The 24,219-nt window shown below is 38.2% G+C and overlaps 1 protein-coding gene across 1 annotated transcript in view; it reads right to left on the reverse strand.

The window, feature by feature from the left end:
- Nucleotides 1–5,790: 5,790 nt before the first annotated feature.
- The window catches only part of SLC9A4 (solute carrier family 9 member A4), a 69,104-nt gene continuing 50,675 nt past the window's right edge, over nt 5,791–24,219 (reverse strand). Inside the window, exons 9-12 of the mRNA XM_072844406.1 lie at nt 19,980–20,076; nt 14,838–14,969; nt 13,589–13,676; nt 5,791–7,112 (exon numbers count right to left, since the gene is read on the reverse strand). Of these exons, the coding sequence (XP_072700507.1) occupies nt 6,757–7,112; nt 13,589–13,676; nt 14,838–14,969; nt 19,980–20,076 (673 nt within the window). The 3' untranslated portion in view covers nt 5,791–6,756. The remainder of the gene's footprint in view (nt 7,113–13,588; nt 13,677–14,837; nt 14,970–19,979; nt 20,077–24,219) is intronic.

The raw sequence follows: 24,219 nt of genomic DNA on the forward strand, positions 1-24,219 counted from the left end.
CAAATGTAAAGTTATCTTCTGTGTGTGAAGTTTTCTTGAGTCTACCCTAAATGCAAGAAAGGGTCTAGTATGAAATAATCAAGATTCTACCTTTTTTTTTCCTCCAACAAATTCATTCTACTTCCTCAAACCATTATGAAACTACTATCCTGCTTGGAGGTACTCTTCAAAAGCTATTTTCTTTCATCTTGCCTGGAAGAATTTATTCCAACTCACCAAAGATGTAGTTCACTTTTCAAATATTCATTTTGATTCTCGCAATATTTGTCCAGATATTTTTAATGAGAACTGCCCGAAGCTCCATGTGTCAAGGAAAGAAACTGCAGAAATTCCAGCTGTATTGTCTAAATTCAGAACTTGAAATTCAGCTCCAGGGGTGTGGGTGGAGTACAACAACCATTGTTTGCTAAACCCCATGCTCTTAAGACTGCTGGTTTGGACTGCCCTGCTCCGTAAGCCTTTCCCGTGGGCGTTTCCCTGGGTGAGGACCTGTCCTTTGTCCTCTTGTTTCAAGAGTATCTCCTTTTTGGAGGACAAAGCATTTATCCCTCTTTTCCTCTTTCTGATTGGTTTTTTAACTTCTGCATTTATAACTCTGGAACATGCCCCCCTGCCCATACACACAATCCCTTTTAAAGATGGCATAATTAGATAATAGGGCTGCCTCCTGAACTAGGTCCAGAACAGGCACAAACTCAAAACAAGGGCAGCCTTCACCAGTGAAACAGTACACCAGCGAAACCCAGAGTCTTGGTTTCGCTCACTCTTAGTTACCCAAAAAAATTCCTGTAAGGAAACAAAATAAATGAAACACTATGGGGCCTTCCTTCCTTTTCCACTGGTCCAGGGCTGTGGTGCTGGGTGACCCCTTATTTTGAAAGTTTCTATCTGGTTTTATTTCTAGTATTTTCTTTAGTTCCAAGATAAACTCCAATAGGAATAAAAATATTAAAATTATAAAAACCAGTCAAAGGATAATTCATGTTCTCATTTCACTATACTTAATACAAGACACAGACTCCGGAAGCAATGATTTGGCCACAGGCACTGTTAGCTTCAATTAGCACTTGAACATCAAGCCAAACAGAAAGGAAAGTACTGGTTGTGGCAGCAGGTGCATAAACAAGACCAGAACCATTACTTGATGTAGTGACGTGATGTTAAGAATTCAAATGATGATGGTAAACACAAAATTCATTTTTTAGGTTACTCAATATATTTTTTACAACATCTCTAAAGGTGTTACTCTAGCTCAGTGGATAGAATAAGTGACTTTGGACTCAGGTCTAAATGTTAATACACTGCCATTTGTGTCCCTGGATGAACACTTGGAGCAACTGTGTGTCCTTAGTGAAAGCTTTTCTGACACTCAGTTTCTTCATCTATAAAATGGGGATAATAATCCTAATGGCAGCTTCACAAGATTATTAAGAGAATTAAATTTTTAAAAACGTGTATGAAAAAATTCTTAGTAAAAAAGTGAGGTACTTAATATGTTTCCAATTAATGGCACAGGGCTCACCAAGAATATATGTGCCTCTTCAGATATTATATGAATGTTTTAGTAGTCAGTCACTCTCCTGACCCCCTTCCACCCTGTTTGTAAAAACAGATTTTCAGAATTATATCACTTTCCGCTGTATTTGTCCATTTTAAAGTCAAGTTCTTTTTTTTTTTTTTTTTTTTTTTTTTGAGGGTGGAGGTCTGCTGTTTCTTTCCACTGGATCTTTCCCAAGTGAGAAAAAATCAAATTCTCAATTCTTCTCAGGGAGAGAGTTTAGTCAATGGTTCTGAACCAAATAGACCTGGTTTTCAAGATCTTTGTTGGAAGCAGGGAGACCTTGGACCTGTTACTCAGTCTGTCCTTTCCTTTAAGATGGGGTGACACCACATCTATGTACTATGTGATAAAGCATTTTGAATAGCGCCTGGCATATAATAAGTACCCTGTAAATGTGGGCTATTATTGCTGTTTTATGCAAGACTGATCTCTTAGGACATAGAGTACACACCTTGATTTTAGGACCAATTTTGATTCAAGGTCTGCATTGTTGTTCCTGGAAACAGAGTCATGGCCATCTTGGTTCAGTTTACAACATGGCTCCCATTACTCTGTTGAAGAAGCCCAAACTTGAAGAAGGCCGGGCAGTGGAAATTTTTATTTCTGACATGTCATACTCACTTTGACTACGACCCTTGGCTTGGAAGCGATTAGAGTCTCAGAAAGAAAAAGAATTTATTAAATCAAATATTGTGCACAGATGAAACAACACATCACTTGCTAATTACGGGAGTGACTAGCACTGGTGCAGGCATCTCTTTTATTCCCCTCGGCTTATGGCCCAATTAACAATTAGCAGTGACTGATGTCCTAAAAGGAAGCTTTCTGTCTGCACTGCTGGCTTTTCTCAGGAGGAGTTAGAAATAAGATACTTGACAGAGTTTACTCAGGAAAAAAAAAAAGTTAAACTATAAGAAACCACCTGTATTACTTGTGGATGAAATATATTTACAAGAACCCTACACAACACCAACACATACACTGACTTTATTTATTTAGGAAAAACTACTTTCCCTTATTTTAGAAAGTTATGAAACACAGCAAAACTACCTTTTTTTCCATGCTGAAAATCCTTAAACACTTATTTCACTAGTTAATACTTATAAATTAAAAATAATCACTCTTTCAGAGGGGAGGTCTCTTACACAAAAGATTCCAAGCTGAGGAATTAAAGCCCATTGAATGTTTCCCAACACAGAGAAATTTTCCCTTTCTTCACTGGGTACCTATCATGATATGCAGAGTTAGGTCTTCTAAATTCTTTGTCTCTTTGAGAATAAACCATGATTAGGAATGGACACCATGGTGACCATCTCCCCCAAACAAGAAAATACAATAATTTTGAGATAATGACAAAAAAATTAAATAAGCTTTGCTGGAAAAACATGAATCTGTATCCAGACCTGATCTCTGGTTTTGCTATGGATTGATGCATAGTCCCAAGCATCCTCTATTATGTTATTCAAACTGCCTCTCAGAAAGGTCTCAGATGTCTGTTATTTATACCTCTTCATGTAATTAAATTAACGTATGTCCTCTGTCATGAGTACATATATTTTTGCCTAAATAATTGTAGCTGTTAGTAACCAAACTCTTACTATAAAACAAGCACTAAGCTGAGAATTTAAAAAATATTATCCTATTTAATCCTTTTGATCATTCTACGAGGTAGATAAAATAATTATTTTATCAATCAGTAAATTTCAGCTTGAAGACGATAACTAGGTTTCCCAAAGTCCCACAGCTAAGAGCAATCTCACTCCAGAGCCTGAGCTCTGAACTAATGATATTGATTTAAAAATCTAAATGATCTGAGTAAAAAAAAATAAAAAAAAAATAAAAAATAAATGATCTGAGTGGTTGGCATCTGAAAAGGCGAGGAAGTGTTCTAGGAGCTTCCCTGCAGGCTAAAATCAACGATGTAGGCTAAAGACCTGAACAGTAGTAGTAGTCACCTCTTATATCTAGAAATGGTAATTCTATCACTAAATTCGAGTGGCAATTCTAGCCCTACACCCAAGGACCCTTTAACTTTTTCTCAGAAGAGAAGCATAGAAGTATATGGCCTTCATGAGAGAAAAAAACATGAGGGAAGCACAAGGAAGTGTCCAGCATGCCACCCCCACTTTGTCATAGCAGATTTTCTTCTACAGCGAATGTTTCTCTTTTAGCAGGTTGATGAAAGACAGGAGAGGTCCCATGGCATCATGTCAGGTTTGGGCAAAGTGAGCACAAATATTCACCACATCCCAAACACCAACAAACATGTGGAAAACCTTTTAGGCAGGAAGCTGCTGTATAGGATAAATAAGAGGAAATGCTACTCTACCCAATTTCAGAATTTAATAAAACCTAAGACCACTGAGGCTAGCAATAGGAACAGGTTTGAGAAAGTAAAAAACAAAACAAACAAAAAACCTAGAAATGGAAAATTGGATTTTGTGGGTTGTATGTTTGGTTTTATGAGGTTGAAGACAAAAGGGCAAATTCTGCCACTGGCAGAAAAGATGTGATGCTCAGTGGACCCTCGGCCAGGCCCAGGAGAGCACCCTCAGGGATTCTAACCCCTCCCTGAGCTGAGTAGGGAGCAAGAAGCAGATCTTTCTCAACACTCAAGAGAGAACTTTCTCTGCTGCACTGCTTGGTGCCTGTTAGAAAAACTCATGATGTGATATCGATATCCAAGAGCACTCTTTGGGTACCAATCACACCCTCAGCCAATCCCCAGAGTGGACTGTCGCTAGTGGAATGAAGATCAGATCACACTGCATTTTGAAACAATCCTGGATGACTAAGGAAAGAGGCCATTTCCACCATAAGCTCTCCAAGTCTATACCAGAGCTACCAGGACCCCTAGAGCCCTCAACCTGTCATACCTTTCAGGAAGGAACTGCAGGGCCACTTTCCCAACTCAGGCAGCCAGGGTTAGACAGTGTCTAGGTAAACAAATGGCCTCAGGGCAAAGAACTCTATTGTGGTTTTTACCAATTAAAGGGGTGAGTTCCCATCCATTCACTAAATCCCACCATCCCTCTCTCAAACGGCACCAGCATGTCAGAGAAAACAAAAGAATTAGATAAATTCCATTGATCCTTAGACTTTGCTGGTGACTCTGGGAAGGGGCCTTCACAGTTTGGATTTCTGTTATATGGATAATCCAGCAAGGAACGCAGCTGTTATCTACCTCTCAAAAATTGGTTTTGCATATGGCTTTGGAAAGGTGATTTCTGATGCCCTTACTCTGTCTCTGTATCTTCACCTACAATTTGAGGATAATGGCTCACTGACTCCCTCTCATGGGAGGGAAAAAACTCATAAAACTGTTGCATTGACTGCTTGTTTGTTTAAACAATAATAAAGAAACACACACACACACCAAACCCAAAGCCCAGAGATCCCTGGGTTTTACATATACTTCTATCTTTTACAGCTGATTGTTTGGTAGTATGCAATTTAAAATATTTAGACAACCTAGAAGCAGTCTTATATTTCAGATGCAAAAGAAGAAAAGCCAAGTGGGCTCTTTTGATTGCCATTTCTACCACTGCAGCAGGAACCTGAATAAATGCCATTCACAAACTATAAATCCAGGGAAAGTCATATATCCTTTGTCAGTCACTGGTATGCATGGGTTATACTAGAGAACAAGTCCATGCCCTTCAAAACGCTGAGCTAGCACCAGCCAGTTTCCCAACACCTCATTTTTGTCACCTGGAAAATAAGATGTCTGACAACATCTCCTCCTCCTTTGGTGGGTTGTATGTTTGGTTTTACGAGATTGAAGACAAAAGGGCATGATTTTTTCCTGATGTAAAAGGTCACTGATGCCTCAAGATTTATAGATAATCTACCATGTACAAGGCACTGTAATAACTAAGACCAAAAATGGATACAAGTTAAAAGTAATAGAAAAAGAATAAAACCAAGAGATAAAGAATGCAATTGATGAATGGATAAAATTTTAAATGAAGGGACAATCCTCCCTGTCTTTCAGATCATGGTAGATGCACATGCACATGCATAAGTGTAATTCCCAGGTAAGTTCTGTAACACACTCAGTGGGGTGTGGGTGCACCGAGGAGGAGGGAGATCACTTCATTGCTTCTGAGTAAGAGGAATCAGGGCAGGTGTAGGGACCTGGGTGCATTGGAAAGCATACTTTAGAGATGCATAGCATTAAATGAGTTGGGGATGGTTAGGGATGACAAAAATAGCAATGGTAAAGGATATTACGGTTAATTGTTTATTACAGATCAGCCATTTGGCACAATAAATAGCACTTAATAAATATGTGTTCATCTACAGTGACCAGCAGAGAGAGAAGAGGAAGAGGGCAAGGAGGGAGGAAAGATAAAGTCATCTAGAGAAGTTGGTGAGCTAGATAGAGTGTGAGGTTCAAGGTCAAGTCTGGGGGTGATGAGGATGGAAAATTAAATTGGGAAACAGTTTCAAATCCTAGGGCACAGTACCACAGCCTCCAACTGCACATCTAATAAATACCTGTTGTTCGTGTCATTACTTTTAAAGCCTGTTTATAGATATTTTGTTTTTAAAATAACTATTCCAATTATAAAATAGACCATGACCCCATTGTTCGCAGATTAATCCTCTAGTACATGTCACATCCATTTATTATTGCTACTGATTAAATAAAGCCACATTATGGCAAATTTTACCTTTTCCCAGAAATATAATTATTGAGTGCATTCTCTTGGGAGGGAGGACCGCCAGCTTGTGAAAGCAGCAACTCACATGACCTTGGGCAAGGCGTCCTTATTTGTAAACACAAGAGGATTGGGCCAGAGGATTTCCAGGCCCTTCCCAGTTCTAACATGATTACAGGCTGCACATGCAGATAGTCAAGGTGAATTACTGACCAATCATGCTTATATCTCAATAATTTTCATGGATCACACACTCTCAGGAATTTTAGTAATAATTCCTGTGATGATTAACATTTATCACTCACAGGGAATTCATCTACAGAGTACACCAACTAGGAATGTAGCAGAGCCTGCAAATTTGTTCCAAGTTTTTCTCCAAAAGAATCTCCTTTCCTCTTATAGATGCATATCTAACAGCTTCCAAAAAAAATGAATTCAGTAGCTCTCTTTGTAACTCTGAAAATCCTTCTTCGATAATAGTAGGAAAATGGACTCTTGAAATACATGGAGACAATCATGTGGACGATGAAACTATTTTCTTTGGAGTAAAGGACTGTGGGACCTGTGGTGTTGCCTGCTGGGTCTGTACTCTGCTGACCATCGGGACTCACATTCTGAGATTTTTTCCTCACTCTCCTCTCCAGATTCAAACTCCTCATCTACTGCGTGGAACAGTGGTTTGGGCCGTAGTGCCTCCCTTCTGCCCACACCAACATGCTCTTCTTGGCTTGTGTTTCTTTGATAACCGAAGTGGTGCGGCTTCCCTCCTCTGGGTAAGCTCTTCATTGGGATTATCTCTTGTGTCAGCCGTCTTTTCTGAAGTGTCCCTGTTCGAGAGCGTGCTTTGAACATAATGGACGGGAATTCTGAATCGCTGCTGTCATTATCTAAGAAAATACGACAAGAGGAGAAAAGAACATGACTTAACATCAGATAAAAGACTTCCTATCTGGATGGCAAGAACTCAGAGTGAAGCAGAGTTCTTCTTGAGGTTCTAGCTCTTACACTCATCTGTCTGACTTTCCCCACCCCAAGGAGGGCATAGAATAGAAGCTTATGTGCTGTGTTATAAATAAATAGAAAGGCATGGAGACCTGTGTATCAGGCTAGACTCCTTCAGGCAAGTAAGGAAGTGTTTTTTTTTTTTTTTTTTTTGTGTGTGTGTCTGTGTTTTGTTTTGTTTTGTTTTGTTTTTTACAAAATCAGATCAACTGGCCATAGGCATTAGGCCATAAGGCACAAAGATGCTTTGTGTTGTCAGAGATCAATCCTTAACTGAAGATTCTATGGTAACTGTGATATGAACATGGTTAGTTTGGTTTCTTGTTGTTTGTTTTTGGTTTTGCTTTTTTAAAATATTTTATTTCTTGATTTAAGAGAGAGCATGAGTGGGGGCAGGGCTGCAGAGGGAGAGGGACAAGCAGACTCCTCGCTGAGCAGGAAGCCTGATCCCAGGACCCTGGGATCATGACGTGAGCAGAAGGCAGACACTTAACTGACTCAGCCACCCAGGTGCTCTGGTTGGTTGGCTTTTTAATCAGTGGTTACCAGAAAGCACTAAATCTGAGTTTCATCCCTTTGACCTTAAAATAGCCCATCTTGGAGAAACAGGGATGGGAGAGAGCCAGAGTAGAGAGCTATGTGTGGCAAAATCAATGTGACTAGATGTCCTCCCTTCAAAGGAGGTAAGAGGGTGAACAGATTCCTGCTGGCACATGAGAACAATGATAGTGGTGGAAATGTCCATATTTTGAAACTCACTATATACCTGTCACTGTGCTATTTTACATCTCCTTTGCCATTTAAACCTTATGACAACCCTTGAAGATGAGTGAATGGATTACCTCTTCATGAGTGAATGAAGATTTCATAGGTAAGGAGGCTGAGGTTCACTTAACCTTTCAAGAGGTTAAGTGAGTTTCAGTATCACACAGTGAAGATGGGACTGCAGTTTGAACAGAGTCTGACCAGCTGCATATCTGCTCTCCACCAGACTGTGTCTGGCTCCCTGATACGTGCATACACAGGTCGGGAGGCTATGCCAAGAGCAGAAGCAAGCCACTGAGTATCTACGTAACACCCCTTCTCAGAGGACCTTCCAAAAACCTCCTTCATGCCTACAACATTGCCTTTTCCTTACTTCACTGTGCATACATCTTTAAGGGAGTATTTTTCACAAATCCCATTGATTCTCACTTCCTCAAATTTTAACCTTATAATTTTTTTTGCCCTTTAAATATTCTCCTGAGAATTTAAGTATTTTAAGAACTTTATGCTTAAATTTGAAAGCAGGCTCCTTTCTCCCACTCTTTATTCCCTCTTAAAAAATCAAACACAAAACGAAATAAAAACCCCACAGCTAGAACTGAGATGCACATAGATTTATATATAACAAAATGTATTTAGTCATCAGAAAAACGTAAAATAATCTGTTCTAGAAGTTGAGGGGAGTAAGGGACAGGAATCAACTTCTTTGAATTAAAAAAAAAGTTAAGAATATTTGTCCATTTTTCCCTACTTCCCCTTAATTTGTATTCTATGACCTGACCTGGAACAAGAGTTCCTCTTGATCCTTTGGGGCTTGGAATATTACCTAAGAAAACAATAGCCTGGATGCTTCTGCCAAGAGCAGTCCTTTGGCCCACTCCCCTCTCCCCCAACCTAGTTTCCAATCCGTTCTTCTCAGCATATGCTCCCCATCGGCAAACAAATTATAGCTGACGTTTTCTGACCACCTCTGCTTCTTGAAAAGTAGTTTCCAAACATTAGGAAGAGGCTTGAGTGGACAACTTGCAAGATGCCATTCAACTTAAGTCAGTAGATCTGTCCAAAAGGGGAGGAGGAAGCCAGTTGAAAGCGGAAGAGGAAGGAGGAAGAGTGGGGGCTGGGCTCTGTCCCAAATGCACAACCTCCCTCAGGTCAGCAGCTAGGCAGGCAGTTCCAGGGAGGCATTAATGGAGACCTGGCAGCAAAATCTGAATATCTGTTCTTCTATCTTCCATTTTGACTTCTGGACTTGGGCACCCAGGGGCAGGGTGAAGGAAAACAGGAAGTGCTTCTGCACAGGGCAAGGCAGAGCCTGATTCCCAGGGGGAGACACTGGACGATCTCCTACAATATATGCTGTTTAGAGAACCAGACCTTGGGTGCAGCCCTCTCTTCTCCCTCTCCTCATAGTTCTGTTTTAATTCTGATACAATTTACCATTTTAACTTTTTTTTTTCCATTTTGGCCATTTTGAAGTGTACAGTTCTATGGCATTAAGTACATTCACATTGTTGTGTGTCCATCTCCAGAACTCTTCCCTCCTCTCCAACCCACATGGATTGTAAGCCATCTGAGAGCAGAGGAGCAGTGTCCAGGAAAGATCTCTCTACTTATAATACCAAGTGGTTCCTTGCAAAAGAGCCTTGGAAGAATATGTGGGACCCCCAGACATCTAGAGTAAGTGATACTCCAATACTGGAGAGCAAGGGGACAGTAAGAAAGGAGAATGCTCTCCAAGTCACAGCCTGGTTAGCCAAAGGCTGCCTGCAGGAGGCTGGCTCTCCTCCATATTCTCCCCTAAAGGCCCTCTGGCCACTCCTTGAGTAGTCCTCGTGCAGAAGGACTTCAAGTTTGGAGAGAATATGGATTCAAATAGTTGTGCCCAGGGACACAGTGAAAATGACCTCAGTCTAACCCTGATTATTATATTGCTTTATAACTTATTAAGAATGATAAAATAAGTCCCACTTTGAAAGGATATATGTATCTTAATGTTTACTGCAACATTATTTACAACAGCTAAACTATAGAAGCAGCCCAAGTGTTCACTGATTGATTTATGCATGGATAAAGAAGACGTGGGGAGTGTGTGTGTGTGTGTGTGTGTATACATATATATATGTGTATATATATATATATATATATACACGTGTGTATGTGTATATATGAGTATGTGTGTATATATATACAAACATATATATAATGGTATATATAATACATATTATATATATTAGAATATATATAAAATGTAATATGTTGGAATATAATGGATTATACATATATTTATATTTTTATATATGGAATATTATTTGGCCATCAAAAAGAATGAACTCTTGCTATTTGCAAAGACATGGCTGGAGCCAGAGAGTATCATGCTAAGCGAAATAAGTCAGTCAGAGAAAAACAAATACTATATGATTTCACTCATATGTGGAATTTAAGAAAGTAAATGAGCAAAGGGAAAAAAGAGAGAGACAAAACAAGAAACAAACTCTTAACTATAGAGAACAAACTAGTGGTTACCTGAAGAGGTGGGGGGGGGGTGAAATAGGTGAAGGGGATTAAGAGTACATTTATTTTGATGACCATTTAGTAAGGTATAGCATTGTTGAATCACTATATCATACACTTGAAACTAATATAACACTGTATCTTCAGTATATTGGAATTAAAATTAAAAACTTAAGCATTTTAAAATAGGTCCCATTTCATTACTTTCCCTTTTCATATTTCTAGGTCTATTTTTGCTCACTTAATAAAATTTTGAACCAGTTGTGCACATTTGAAAGAAAAAAAGTAAAAAAAAAATAAAAAAAAAAATAAAAAAAAAAAAAAGAAAGAAAAAAAGTGCACTAGGCCATGATGTCATTCCATGCCTAGTTTAATTCATGTTCAACTGACAAATTAAGTCTTCTTCGATATTCTTCAGTAGTATTAATTATAATGGGTAATATTTCTTTCTCATTTATTTGATTTCAGACACTGTTCTAAGAGTTTTGTATGCATTGCCTGGCTCCACCTCAGGGCGAAATTGTTGTTTCTGGGAGGTACCAATATTCTCCCCTTTACTGAAACAAAATGACAGAGAAAATGACAGGCTATTATGTTTTCTTCATATAAATCCTACATATATTTTTCTCAGATTTTATTATTACTATGGAAAATAATAGTGAGATGCCTTTTAGGGTATCTACTCAAAGAATAGGATCCTTTGACCTATTCATTTGGTGAATAATGTAAGCATATTTCCAAATGTTAAACAATGTTACTTCTGGAATAAATTCCACTTTGTAAGGTATAGTATCTCTTTAATGTTCTACTGTATTTGTTTATAATGCTTTATTTAAGAATAGCACATTTGTGCTCAAGTGGGATTGCTATATGGTGATCTGCTACAGGAGCACATGATATTGAGGTCCATCATAAGAAATGACTGTGAGAATTTCATGTTTTCTATTCATTCAAACAATGTAAATAGCACCGGATTGTTTGTACCAGGAAGATTTTTAGAAATTAATTTATTATACACCCTACAGTGGTGGTCTTTTGTTTTGTTTGCTTTTATTCGTGGATTAGCTCTTCTATAACATAAAATGACACTACTTTCAAGACAGTGCTCTGGGAATAGATGGCTAGATCAATGAAAGAGAACTGAGAGCCCCAAACTCTCTTAGGATAAATGACTTTAGCACAACAAAGATGGCTTCTCATCTTGGAGGAAGAGATGGGGTAGGGACAGGTGCATGGCCAATGGAAAACAATCTGAAGAGTGTCTCTGTCTTAATCCACATAAAGATAAATCTCAAAGGGTTTGAAATTTAAACAGAATCATTAAACTAGTAAAGTTTAAAAACATTGAGTAAATTGTTTTCTAATTTTTCTGTGGAGGATGGAGCAGATTTGATTAATCAGAACAAAACCTTCTAAATGGCAAGTATATCTAAAAACTAAAAGATAAATGTGAAACTGGAAGAGGAACCATTGGCAACAAACATGAGACAATAGATGATATCCTTGTTATACAGAGTTCTTCCAACTCATTTTAAGAAAATAAACAATGGAATAGAAAAAAAAATGACCCAAGACAGAAACAGAAACTGCCCAAGAAGAAACACAGTTGCTTCCAAAAAATACGAAAAGATGTTTTTAACCTTATTAAAAATCAGAGACTCAGATGAAAATTAATATGGTATATATGGTATATAAACATTATCCTATCACATCATAGATTACTCAAAAGTTTGAGTGATGGGTAAAGTGTCTGGAAATGACCTTTCTCACAGACTGTTGGTGTGAGGGTAAATTTAAATATGTGTGATTTTTGATGCCCAAATTTTGTTTCCAAGGAAACATACTAAAGAAATAGATTATTTGTGCAAAAATCAATCATGAGTGATCTGAGATGCTTATTATATATCATTGCTCATATTAGATATAAAGGCAAAATACCTTAATATTTGTTAATAAGGATTTAGCTAACTAAGCTAGGATTATTTTATATAATTGACTTACTTACTCATAAAAACTATTATTTAGTTTATATCCACTGAATAGAAATATGTCCACATAGATGGTTGAGTGAACTAGATAATTCATAAAAATTCCAAAACAACGATGATACAGTGATTTTGTGGATAACATGATGTTGTGTGTTTTTTCTTTATTTCTTGTATCAGATACATATAAGGTAGGGATCAAGATGGTGCAGAGAGAACTATAGAACAACATTTACCAGAATGTTCTCTAGTGATTATATCTTGGTGTTGGGGTTTCAAGTGCTTTTAACTTTCTTATTTTATGCTTTTTTTCTACTGATTGGTTTTTGTTTTATACCAAGCATGTTTTTAAATCAGAAGGAAATAAAATTCCATTTTAAAGAGTAATTATATTCAGTCTTCAAAGATTTAATACTAAAATCCTATATGTTTAGCCTATTTGAGTTTCAAATGTGTTTTTAAGTCTTAAAATTTGGGGAAAATTAAAATAGGTAATATGACATATTATATATTATATATCACTTTTTGCTAAGAGAAAATCATTTTATATATATATACTTAAAAAATAATGGCTTTTAATACAACAATAGGCAGTTTCAATAATTCTAAGAATTCTACTTAAGGATTAGATATTAAACAGGAAACAGTTATCAGTAAATTTGATGAAATTATTTTAGTAAAATTTAACCAACTTTGGAGAATCCTGTTAAGTTTTAAATATTTCAAATATTTGATTAATTTGAGTTAGAATTTTCAAATATTTCAAAAAAGTGCCAATTTTATATCAGCAAATTATCACCCCTGGGCTATATCCGGCTGTTGACTCTTTTTGCATTGCCTGTGAGCTAAGAATAATTGCTACATTTTTAAGCAGCTGAAAAAAAATAAGACTATTTATGACAGGTAAAAATGACATGAAATTCAAATTTCAGTGTCTGTAAATCAAGTTCTGAATTAGATTAATAAAAAAGTTTTCTCTTTTTCTTATCATATAAGTACCTACATAATATTTTTGATTTTGTCTTTTGGCCCACGAGCTCCCAAATATTTGTCATCTGACCCTTTATAGGCAAAGAAGAGCAGCCAGGCAGGCAGGTTACCTGTGAAATCATCAACCCTTGTATCTCTTCTTGCGGGCTGAGGGTGGCCATAGGGAAAGGAGAGGTAGCGGATATTTTTGGTACCGGCCTGTGGGTAACAAGCAGAAAGGAATAGCAGAGATGAGTCTGAGATTCAGTGTCCTATGAGAAACTGGGAGACATAGGCCCACACTGAGGACCTCTTTAGGATTACAGGCTCGCCTGTACCGCCGTTACCCTGGTTTAAACACAGCAGAATGCTTCTTTGTGTTTCCTTTCCCTCTCATGATAAAATAGACCGTTATGTCTCAAAGTGACTTTATTTTGGAAAGCATTTGTTTTTCAGTAAGGAAAAGAGAATTATGGATTATTGAGATATATATTTTTATAGGAAAAACAAAGACTATTTAGTCCATTGTCAGGAGATCTGCATTCCAGTCATTGATAACAGGAATAATTATAATTAAGTGGGATAAGCCAATTAGCCTTTTTGTGCCTGAATTTTGTGTCTGGAAAAAGGGGATAAAATGCCTGGGTTACATTGTTCACAGAAAGTGAGGATAAAGAAAACACTAGAAAGCATGTGTCTGCTTTAAAAACACAATATGCATGCTATGTCATGACATTATTAGTAATTTCACGGGTACCTCTCAGTGTTAGCTTAGGATAGGTATTCCTACAAGATCACAGGTTGAATAGTTTGATTTTTATTTTGAAAATGATAAATTGTGAAACTAAAATGTTTGAACAAGGTCACTTAACCCTCTGCTCAGGTGTTTAGTTGCTATGATTACTATCCTCATCATTATCATTATATTTTAGCCACTGAGATTAGGGTAGAAATTAGAATCTACTCCAGACCTAACCTTTGTCCAGAAGTTGTTTCGATATGGCCTCAAATAGAACAGTTCCAATGTACAGGGAATAATCGAAGATGAGGCCCAGAACAAGAACAAATCCTTCCCTATATCTCCCTGGGAGAGAAGTAAACTTTCTCAACCCAGCACCCCAGTCCATGGAGGTTCCCCTGGAATGGTCAGTACCTGGTTAGCATCTGGTTTAGATTCACAGTCCAGTGTGTGTGTTCCAGTAACTGACCCATCCTGGAGGCTCATCCTGACCATGGACCCGAAGGCTCTGGATCCAGAGGGAAGTTGTCTAGTGTCTTGTGCCCTCTTATTTTGTTTTACTCTGACAACAAGGTGGTGGTTTCGTGTTACTCCTGCCTGCAGTCACCTGCTCCCGGGTGAGTCTACAGCCCCCACCTTACCGGCTTTCCCCACGGCAGGCTGTGACCTTTTCTCATGCTCTCCCTTAAGGTATTCTGGCGGCGAATCAGAATCTCTTTAGCTTGCTTCTCACTTGTTTGAGGTTTGAGGTTGTATTTGTTGTAGGACAGGGTCTGCAGAAAGAACAGAATGTCAGATAAGGTAAGGACATCTCCACCCAACCATGGCTTTCAGAGACCATGGATGGACATTTCACCAACTAAGACTATACAGAAAGAAGACACTGAAAAGGCCACCTGAGCCTTTGCCTCAATTACAGAGGAGCAAGTAGTGACCCCTGAGAAGAAAAGCCTGTGACTGAGGCCACCCCTACCAGGACAGAGCTGTGGCTTGGAGCCTATGCCTTCTGGCTTGTGGAACCCTGCCGCCCACCTGCAGTGTCTTTTTCGTATCCTTGCAGCAGTCCGGTCCTCACATACCCATGCACTTCGGCTGCCCCATACCCACACCCTTTCCCAGGTTGTGGTTTTTTTTTTTTTTTTTTTTTTTTTTTTTTATGTTTGGACAGTGGTTACTGAGTGTTTGGATCTAATGGATGAGAAAAATGTCAAAACTACTTTGGGAATTTAATTAAGGTTGCCATTTTTACATTTTGCCAATTAAAGATACATACAAAAAAATCAACAGATTACTATTACCATTATCAGTTCAAAAAGGAAGAGGTTTTGTTTATTTTTTGTGTTTGTTTTAAAATATTTATTTATTTATTTGACAGAGAGAGATAGAGCATAAGCAGGGGGAGCAGCAAAGGGAGAGGAAAGGCAGGATTCCCACTGAGCAGGGAGCCTGACACAGGGGCTCCATTTCAGGACCCCAGGATCATGGCCTGAGCCAAAGGCATACGCTTAACCGACTGAGCCACCCAGGCGCCCCAGGAAGAGATTTTTACACCAAAATGTAGGAAGGACACAATTGTTGATTAAAGAGTAGTCCTTCAAACTGAATCAATTATCTTTATAAAAAATGTCTTCCTTATTCTTACCAGGCCAGTGGTAACCTGTCTCAAACCACAGACCAACCTTGGTCCTCAGATGTTTACAGAGTGCTTAACTGGAACCTCTTTTCTCCCTACTTTCACTCTGCAGCAGGATATATACTGGTCCCACTGGATAACAGATTCAGGACAGCAGGTGCTACCATTCCCGGTTAATGGTTATTATGATAAGGATTTCCAATTCAATAGCAAAATAGCAAATGCTCTATATGTCAGGTGCCATGGTAGGTGCAGGATTTTTAAAAAATGGATACATTTGAAGAATGGTCTTCAAAGGGATCATGGTCTAGTTGGGGAGTCAAACAAGCATATACGGTTACACACTCAGGAAGTGAGAAGATATTGGGATCTGGAGGGACTTATAGAGTCCAGGCAAAAGGCACTGATCCAGTCTTGGATGGGAAAGGCGCATTGCACTGGGCTGAGTCTTGAAAGATGAGTAAATGGTCCCTTCAGAAAGAGGGAACACATGAGATAAGACATAGGTATGAAAAAAAAAATACATAGCTGTGAAAAACTGTTATGGGCCATAGAAGGACCACCTGGGTCAGAGCTGGGAATCTGTTTACCACAGGAGGATTTAGTCCTTTATTCAAAGTATAGTGAGAAGTGGGACAGAGGTACAGGAGGTAGCTGGGGACAACCGGCCAAAAGAGGAGACTCCATCTCCAGGGCAAGGGTCCTTTAGGTGAGGTGAACACACTCCAGGAGACTCCACAAAATGATCCCCAGTGTGAGGGAAAAAAATGCTAATACTTATGTTTCCATTCATTTTTATAAAAAATACAAGAGAAATTAAGCTTTATTTGTACTTAATATGCAGATTTATAACAGATCCTTGCTTGGTTGATATACAAGATGGCCCAGTTTCCTGTCAGAACAGAAGAGGAGAGGTTGACAACAGTGTCCTCACTGGTTCACTGGCTTTTAGTTTATTTTGTTTTTTTTTAAATGAAGATTTTATTTTTTATTCATGAGAGACACAGAGAGAGAGGCAGAGACATAGGCATAGGGAGAAGCAGGCTCCCCGCAAGGAGCCCGATGTGGGACTTGATCCCAGAACCCAGAATCACGCCCTGAGCCAAAGGCAGACACTCAACAACTGAGCCACCCAGACTTCCCTAGTCTATTCTGTTTTAAGTGTATATATAGCTACTTAAGTAGATTTGTGGCCTTTATTATCTGTTAACTAATAATCCTCACAAAACAGACAATTGTCTGAAAGAAGTTCCATAAAGAAGGTATAGGTGGAGGCCAAGAGAACAATGAGGAATTTGCAAAGCCACCTTTCACCGTCACCTGATAGGAGATCTTTACCAGCCACTCTTGACAAATTAACCAATCTGATAAAAACCTGGCAAAAACACTTAAATTTTGAAGATAGTTTGAAATATGGGCTCTCATCCACCATCACTAATGATGGACTTCAACTTAAGTACATTGTATACAGGAAGCTATTAAAGAATGACATATGACACTACCACAAAATTATTTTTAAATTAAATCCCTAGAATACCAAAACAAACTTTCACAATTTTTCATCAGTGTTAAATTCATGTAAAAGTGAATTCAATGTGCACGTATGTTTATATATACACGTACATGTATGTGTCTGTATGTGTATATATATGTATATGTATATGTTGCTAATAGGAGTTTCCTACACCTTGACTTGAGGGCTGTACTTTAAGAAATGTTTGGATATTTTTGTTCTATTTCACCTCATATCACATCACCCATGTGCTTTTCCTTGCCTATCTGCAGGGAGCATAGTAGGTCCTATTCATCGCTAAAAAACTGTATTTCCCCCTTGAACTTGAGTTCTATGGGGCAAAGCTCTAAATGTGCATTAAATATTTGCTGAAGTTAGATAAATTGTTTATTTCTTTGAAAGTGTGTGGGGATTCTGAGTGTGACCTGAATCATTTAGGAGCACCCCAGGGGGCTGCCCATCAATCTCTGACTTAGAGTCTGAGCTGAAGTCAGTTTCTTCCCTTGTAAATTTAAAGAGAGTATTTCTCAATCTCCATACCCAGAGCATTCCAAAGAGCTTCTGCAACCCAGAGGGCTGTCCCACTGGGAACCTCCAGAGGTTAGTTAATCAACTTGCCCAGCAGTGATAATCTGGACATATGGAGAGGAGTGGCTTCAAACAGGAGTGTCCCAAGCCCTTCCAGGTGCAACAGACCAGGCAGGACCAGCCCAGTTTCAGATCAACTATGAATCAGGATCTCCCAGACTGTGCACTCATCCTAACCTTGCCCTGAAGTGACTCCTGACTCTCAAAATGGCCTCTTCTCAGATGCAGACTGTGAGAAATGCCCCAGCCATCATCCCCGCATCGTGTGAGGTCCACTGACCTATCACCCAGGCTAGAGATTACAGATGCCACCTTTTGACAATCCTCAAAACTATAGATCAACCACTAGAACCCTAGGAGGCAGTTGTCCTGCATTGCATCTCTAGAGTAGTTTTTCTTTCAAGAGGGCAAGAGGACCATGGGGAAAAGAGGAGTCACATGACCTACGTAAACGATGGGATGCGAAAGGGGACAGGAAGGGAAGGAGTGATGATGTGTACTCTCTCAAAGCAACAAAAGTGGAAGCAAAAGCCATCTCAGGGGCTTGAAAGTCCCTTCTGTTTATTACCTATGTTCTCCCCATGAGACCTTCCATGCCCCATTTGCTTATTTGGGGCAATGAGAAAGGAAGATATGTTACATAGCTTAGAAGGGAGAAACTCAGAGGACAGACTGAACAGGCACCCTTATGAAAGCAGAAAGGTGGCTCTCTTGGAACCTGCATGAAAGAAAAAAAAGATAGAATGGGAACTTAACCTCACTTTAGACTAGGTTGGAGTTCTAGCATCTCCATCTCCATTCTGGACCTTCCTTAAATTCAACCTTCATCAACATGGGGAAAAGGCTGAGTTTCAGGCAAGCCTTTGAGCTCTGGCCCCTCTAAGCCAGCCAACATTCTTTTAGCCAGGAAGTTCTTAACAATTTATCTAACTATTTATCAGAATGTGATAGTCTTACTGAAACAGTTTCACTTGGAATGATTTGAAAGCTCTTGAATTTACTCTAAGCTTGCTATGATTGATGCTGACCTATATTCCTTCAGCAGGTGCAGAGCCTTTGGCTGACACATACGCCTTAATCACTGACCTTTCCAAAACAGGAAGCCAGAAAACGTTCACTTTAACTGGATCATGTAAGTTTGGAGTCATGGAAAGAGCACTGGGTAGACAGTTGGCAGACCCGGGTTCTTAACGTGGAATTTTTTGTGTGACCTTCAATAGGTCAGATAAATAACTCTCCTAACCTTAGCATCTTCTCCTTGAAAGCGAGGCACTTGAGCCTGATGGATATTTTTGGCCCATCAAGACTGATATATAATGTAGTCACAAAAACCAAGGCCCTCACAATGCATTTACTTGTAATCATACCATACTCAAGAATTGGGATGTTCAATTGAATCCTCAAACTTCAAAAAAAAAAAAAAAAAAAAAAATTCCTACTTAGAGTTCACAAGCTTAAATGTTATTTAACTACATCAAAATTTCAGAAAGACTCACTCACTGTCTCCCAGGAATGTTCTTATTATACACTTTGTCCTGGTTCCCAAGTGGTAGTATAGACTCCATTCCTTTCTCCAAAATTAAAAATAATATGCCCAATACATTTCCTTTAATGTAGGCTTTCAGCATTGCAGTTTCAATAACCATCTGAACTTTTTAAGCTCTATTACAGTCAGTCAGATTGATACTCTCATTGATGTCCCGGTGCCATCTTTTTCTATGGTGCGGTGAATGAGCTCCACCACTTGTTCATCTTTGGAGGGAGAGGGAGACCTGTTGGTTCTGGAAAGTACCAGGCTGCAGGGCTAGGGCAGCCTGACCCCTAGGGCCAGCAATTGGATTTGCATTCCTTTTTACACCACATGTGCCAATTTTTTTTTTTTTTTTTTAGCAGAAAGGTAAACAATTAACTTTCTGTTCCCCAAATTAAGCAGAAAGAAATTGTTTAGCAAGAAGGCTGATATAGAGGAGACAATGTGAACAAGAACTGATTCCCGAATGACTGGTTCGAAGGACAGGCAATGGGACAAGTCAGATAGCTAATACTTACCCTTTGTCGGACTTGGTACATGTTGTGTGTCAGAATGTCCCTCATGGACTCCACATCTTCCGGGGAAAGCCTTTTGGTTCCGTGTATCCTCTGGGCCCTGGAAACATCATTGGAGGGAAGCCAAGCATTATTCTAACATCCTGGCAAGAGTGCCATAAAAGTATCAATACATGTGTGGGAGTTCTAAGTTCCAGAACTCCTGTTTTAACATATTTTTTTCTATTGTTTTACTAAGTTCCTATGAAATGTCAGTATATGTGTCTTGACTTAATATTTTGAAAATATGGTTTCCTTGCCTAAAGCTGCTACATAGGAATTATTCTGACTCATTTTTAAAAAGGGGTTTAAGGTGGTCGCAAACTAGTATTTTTTCCTTCCATATCTGTTGTGAACAAACACGTTGGTAAAAGACAATAAAAATCAATTGCTAGAAAATAAATTTTTTAAAAGATACCAAAATTAGAAACAAATGTTTTACTGTTAGATTCAATAGAAGTAAGATTACTCAGTTAAGACTGACTCTGGCTAGATCTGTAGTTATCTCTTTGCACAGACAGGTGACTAACAGCTCATGGACAACACCATCCGCACATCACATTTTGAATAATACTGATCTAAGGGAGTATTAAAATTTTGTGAGTACATTTACCTTGGAATTGTCCCTTTAGGGATTTTATCATTAGTTAAAGAATAATTGTGAGAAACTAAAATCCTATTTTACAAGAATATTTAGACTATTTCTATTCTGAAAGCCAGCCCAGCTCTGAGACACTGGGTACTCTGTGAGATTCTAGAAGCAGTTGACTGCTCCCTGCCTCCGCATCACCAGCTCCCCAAGGCTTCCTTCACCATGAACCCTCCCTCCCCTTGCAGTGCCTCCAAAAGGGTTTAAAAATCAAGTCATGTCCAGGTTATCAGTCAATGCATGATTGTCTTCTGAGGATTTCAAGGTCATGACACTGCTATGTGTAGAATTCTCATGTGACAAATATATTTGATTTCGATCATTTCAACCTAGTGGCAGGAATTTCTAGAAAACATTTCATTGTATGAATAATATATGTTCACTGTAGAAAGTAAGAACAAAAAAAGAGAACTAAAGAAAATCAAATTCATTTTTTAATACTCTCACCTCCCTTGATATCTTGATATAAAACCTTACAGAGTGTTGATTTTTTTTCTTTCTTCACTGGAGCTCTTCTCAATGCATAAAGGCACTGAGATGCCACCACCTGCTCGCAAAGGTCTTAGGGTAGTGATCACAGAGATCAGTAATTATTGGTTTCAATACAGGCCACTTTTTAAGTATTTTTTTCCCCCAAACATTAGTAGCAATATAACCATAAATAGCAAGGACATTTTGTGAGTACTTTTTGTGCATTTGTAAGTACAACTGGTAAAATATTTTTAAGGACTTGGATACTGGGTATCACAGGATGCCAGATTTTATTTAGCAATTCTATCTGTAGACTGACAAATGCCCTTTCTACAAAATCCTTGAAATCAGTGTTTCCATATCTCAGAGGTGCAAATGTCAACACTATTGATATTCAGTTACCACCCTTGGTGATCTAAACATTATTATCAGGGCATTTCAACCTCACTATTTAAAAGTCCTTGAAATTTAATTTATTCTGATTGAGATACACCTACACATTCCCACAATCTGAACACATTTCTTTATTATGGTGGAAGCAATCTTTGGCTGAACAGAAACAACAGCTAATCAAAAAGTTACATTTCCTATGTTCATAATAATATTTATAACCAAATAGCAAAAACCATAAAATAATGGTAAAGTTAAGCTCTAGATAGCAGTAGTTGGTGCTCTTCCCAGTTTGTGATTGAGCACTTTGGGGAAGACCAGACTTAATAAAGTACATTCAGGGTGTTGATATGCAATTACCTGGATATGTAATACAGGTATCTCAAAGGCACTATTTCATACTGATCCACACTGAGAAGCAACAATTATGAAATTATACAGAGGAATTATTAATTTAGGCAAGGTGATGCCTATATTTTTCTACATGCCACTTCGTTAGCAAAATCATCCCTAAAGTGATCATATTGTGAGTGCAGGAAAGATATAATCCTTAGAAAACCTGAATGTTAATAATCTCTAGGTCAAAAAAGTAAAATTACAAGCTGAAAGACTCTTGTCACTAGAACATTTATTCAATATCCATAAAGGAAATTACTGTCACCTTCAATAATAGTCCTGTGGTAATTTCATGGCTTTTAAAATCAAACTGGGAAAATCTGAATCTAAATGTATTTAAAATAAAAGCTTCACATTTCTCTTAACTTTTTAAAAATCAGATGCTATAATAATGTAAAAAGATGCTTCAGTTCTAAACACAGAAATATAAATATGAAATCTAGTAGATATTCAATTCATGGCATAATATGAATTCCTAAAAGATCAAGTATGATACCCTGAGTCATTTGGAAGAATCCATTCTCTTGTGATAGCTTTACACATGAAATCCATGAGAAATGCATGCTAAGGTGAGTGAAGAATGTGCCCACTGATTGACCAATGGTACCCAACTGCTTTTCTCTGTGTGTGAGTTCCTTGTGTCTTTCTAGAAAGGTCACCAAAATGACCAACATTTAGAATGAGTCAAGAGTGGCACAGGAGAGAGCCTGGCTCTGAATAACACAATGTTCCATTATGGAAGTGAAAATGGTACCAGAATTTTCATTTCAGAATCTTCGGTGTAAAAATGCATAAGTGTAAACCTATGCCTGTCAATGTGTGATCAATTAAAAAAATTCTTAAACTACAATAAAGTAATTCACGCTTTTTAAAATAAATGACATGTTAAAATTATTTGGGACTTTTTAAGGACGATCTTTTGAAGTTTATGGTTGCAGTTTGTTATGCCTCTAAATTTTATACACACTTTAATATCTCTTTAATATTAACCAAATACTTTTTAAAGGTTTGACACTTTCAATTGGTTTGAGCCTTTGTCATCTGTTATTTCTAAAAGCTTACTACTCATGGGAAAATGAGATGCTTCTTATTTAAAATAATAGTCCATGTACATACCCTACCCATTCCATAGGGCTGTTTAAAGGGTCAAATAGCATAATGTGTGCAAAAGTAAGGGAATTCCATAGAAACAACACAGTCTGCACCGAGCTATTGACAACTTCTGGTGGTCACAGAGTTTGGAAAGCTAAACCTCTTGTAGAACAATTGCTTAAACTTCTAAAGAAAAAAATATATGTGCATTTTGTTATCATCTCATACAGAAAAATAAAAAGCGAGCTGAGTACACACTTCTTTTTCCTATTATTGTATGAAGGTTTGTTTTTAAGAAATTAGCTGCTTTGATCTGGGGAGAGGAATTCCTTTTTGCTTGATGTCGTACAGATTTCTGATGAGATCAAATAAATGCAATTTAAATACAGTTAAACTTGTATTAAATATCAGGTAAAAGAATCTCCTACTCCAGTTAACTAACTGGTCTGGGCTATAAGAGGAAAAATAGTTTCTAGTCTATAAGGCTCTCTTAGTAATTTTTGAATTGATGTCTAAAAACTAATGAACTCAACAGAAAGACTCCCCCCAAATAAAGCTGGCTTGAAAACTGCCTTGAGGTTAGAGACGGGGCCACTGCTTACAACTAATGCAATGTAATACAGAGATTGCAAATATGTTTTAGCACATGACAGACTGATTCTCACTTGAGATAAGCGCCCTTACATTCTTAGACCAAGAGCTCACATAACTAGTAAGCAAACAGATTGAGGAAGTTCCTAATGGCCTAAAGTGCCTCAACCTACCAGCCCTCCTGCAGTGCATGAATTCCCATTCACCCTTCAGTAAGCAGGTCTAATGCCTGGGGACCAAAGGGCCACCTCTTACACTCTCCTAGCTCCCTAGACTTCACGAATGTATTTTTGTGAAGCCTTTCTTATTGATGCCATGACCCTGCTAGGGTAGGAACTCCATGAGGCCAGCGACTGTGTCTGCTTTATAGTTCCCAGCACATAATTGGTGAGTTACTACAGGTTGGGCCTAAGATGATGCCAAAAAAGTTCCGTCCAGTTAAGGGGGATGCAAGTGCAATATTTTAGGAAAAAGGGTCAATGCAGAAAAGAAAAAAAAATTCATGAGGACTAAAATATCAACATTTTAAATGAATAAAGACAGGATTGATATTCCTGATTTTTTTCTTCTGCCTTAGGCTTTAATATGGCTCCGTACGGCATTGCCAATAAATAT

Source organism: Canis lupus, chromosome 11 (genome assembly GCF_048164855.1).
Source record: "Canis lupus baileyi chromosome 11, mCanLup2.hap1, whole genome shotgun sequence".
Classification (NCBI taxonomy): Eukaryota; Metazoa; Chordata; class Mammalia; order Carnivora; family Canidae; genus Canis; species Canis lupus.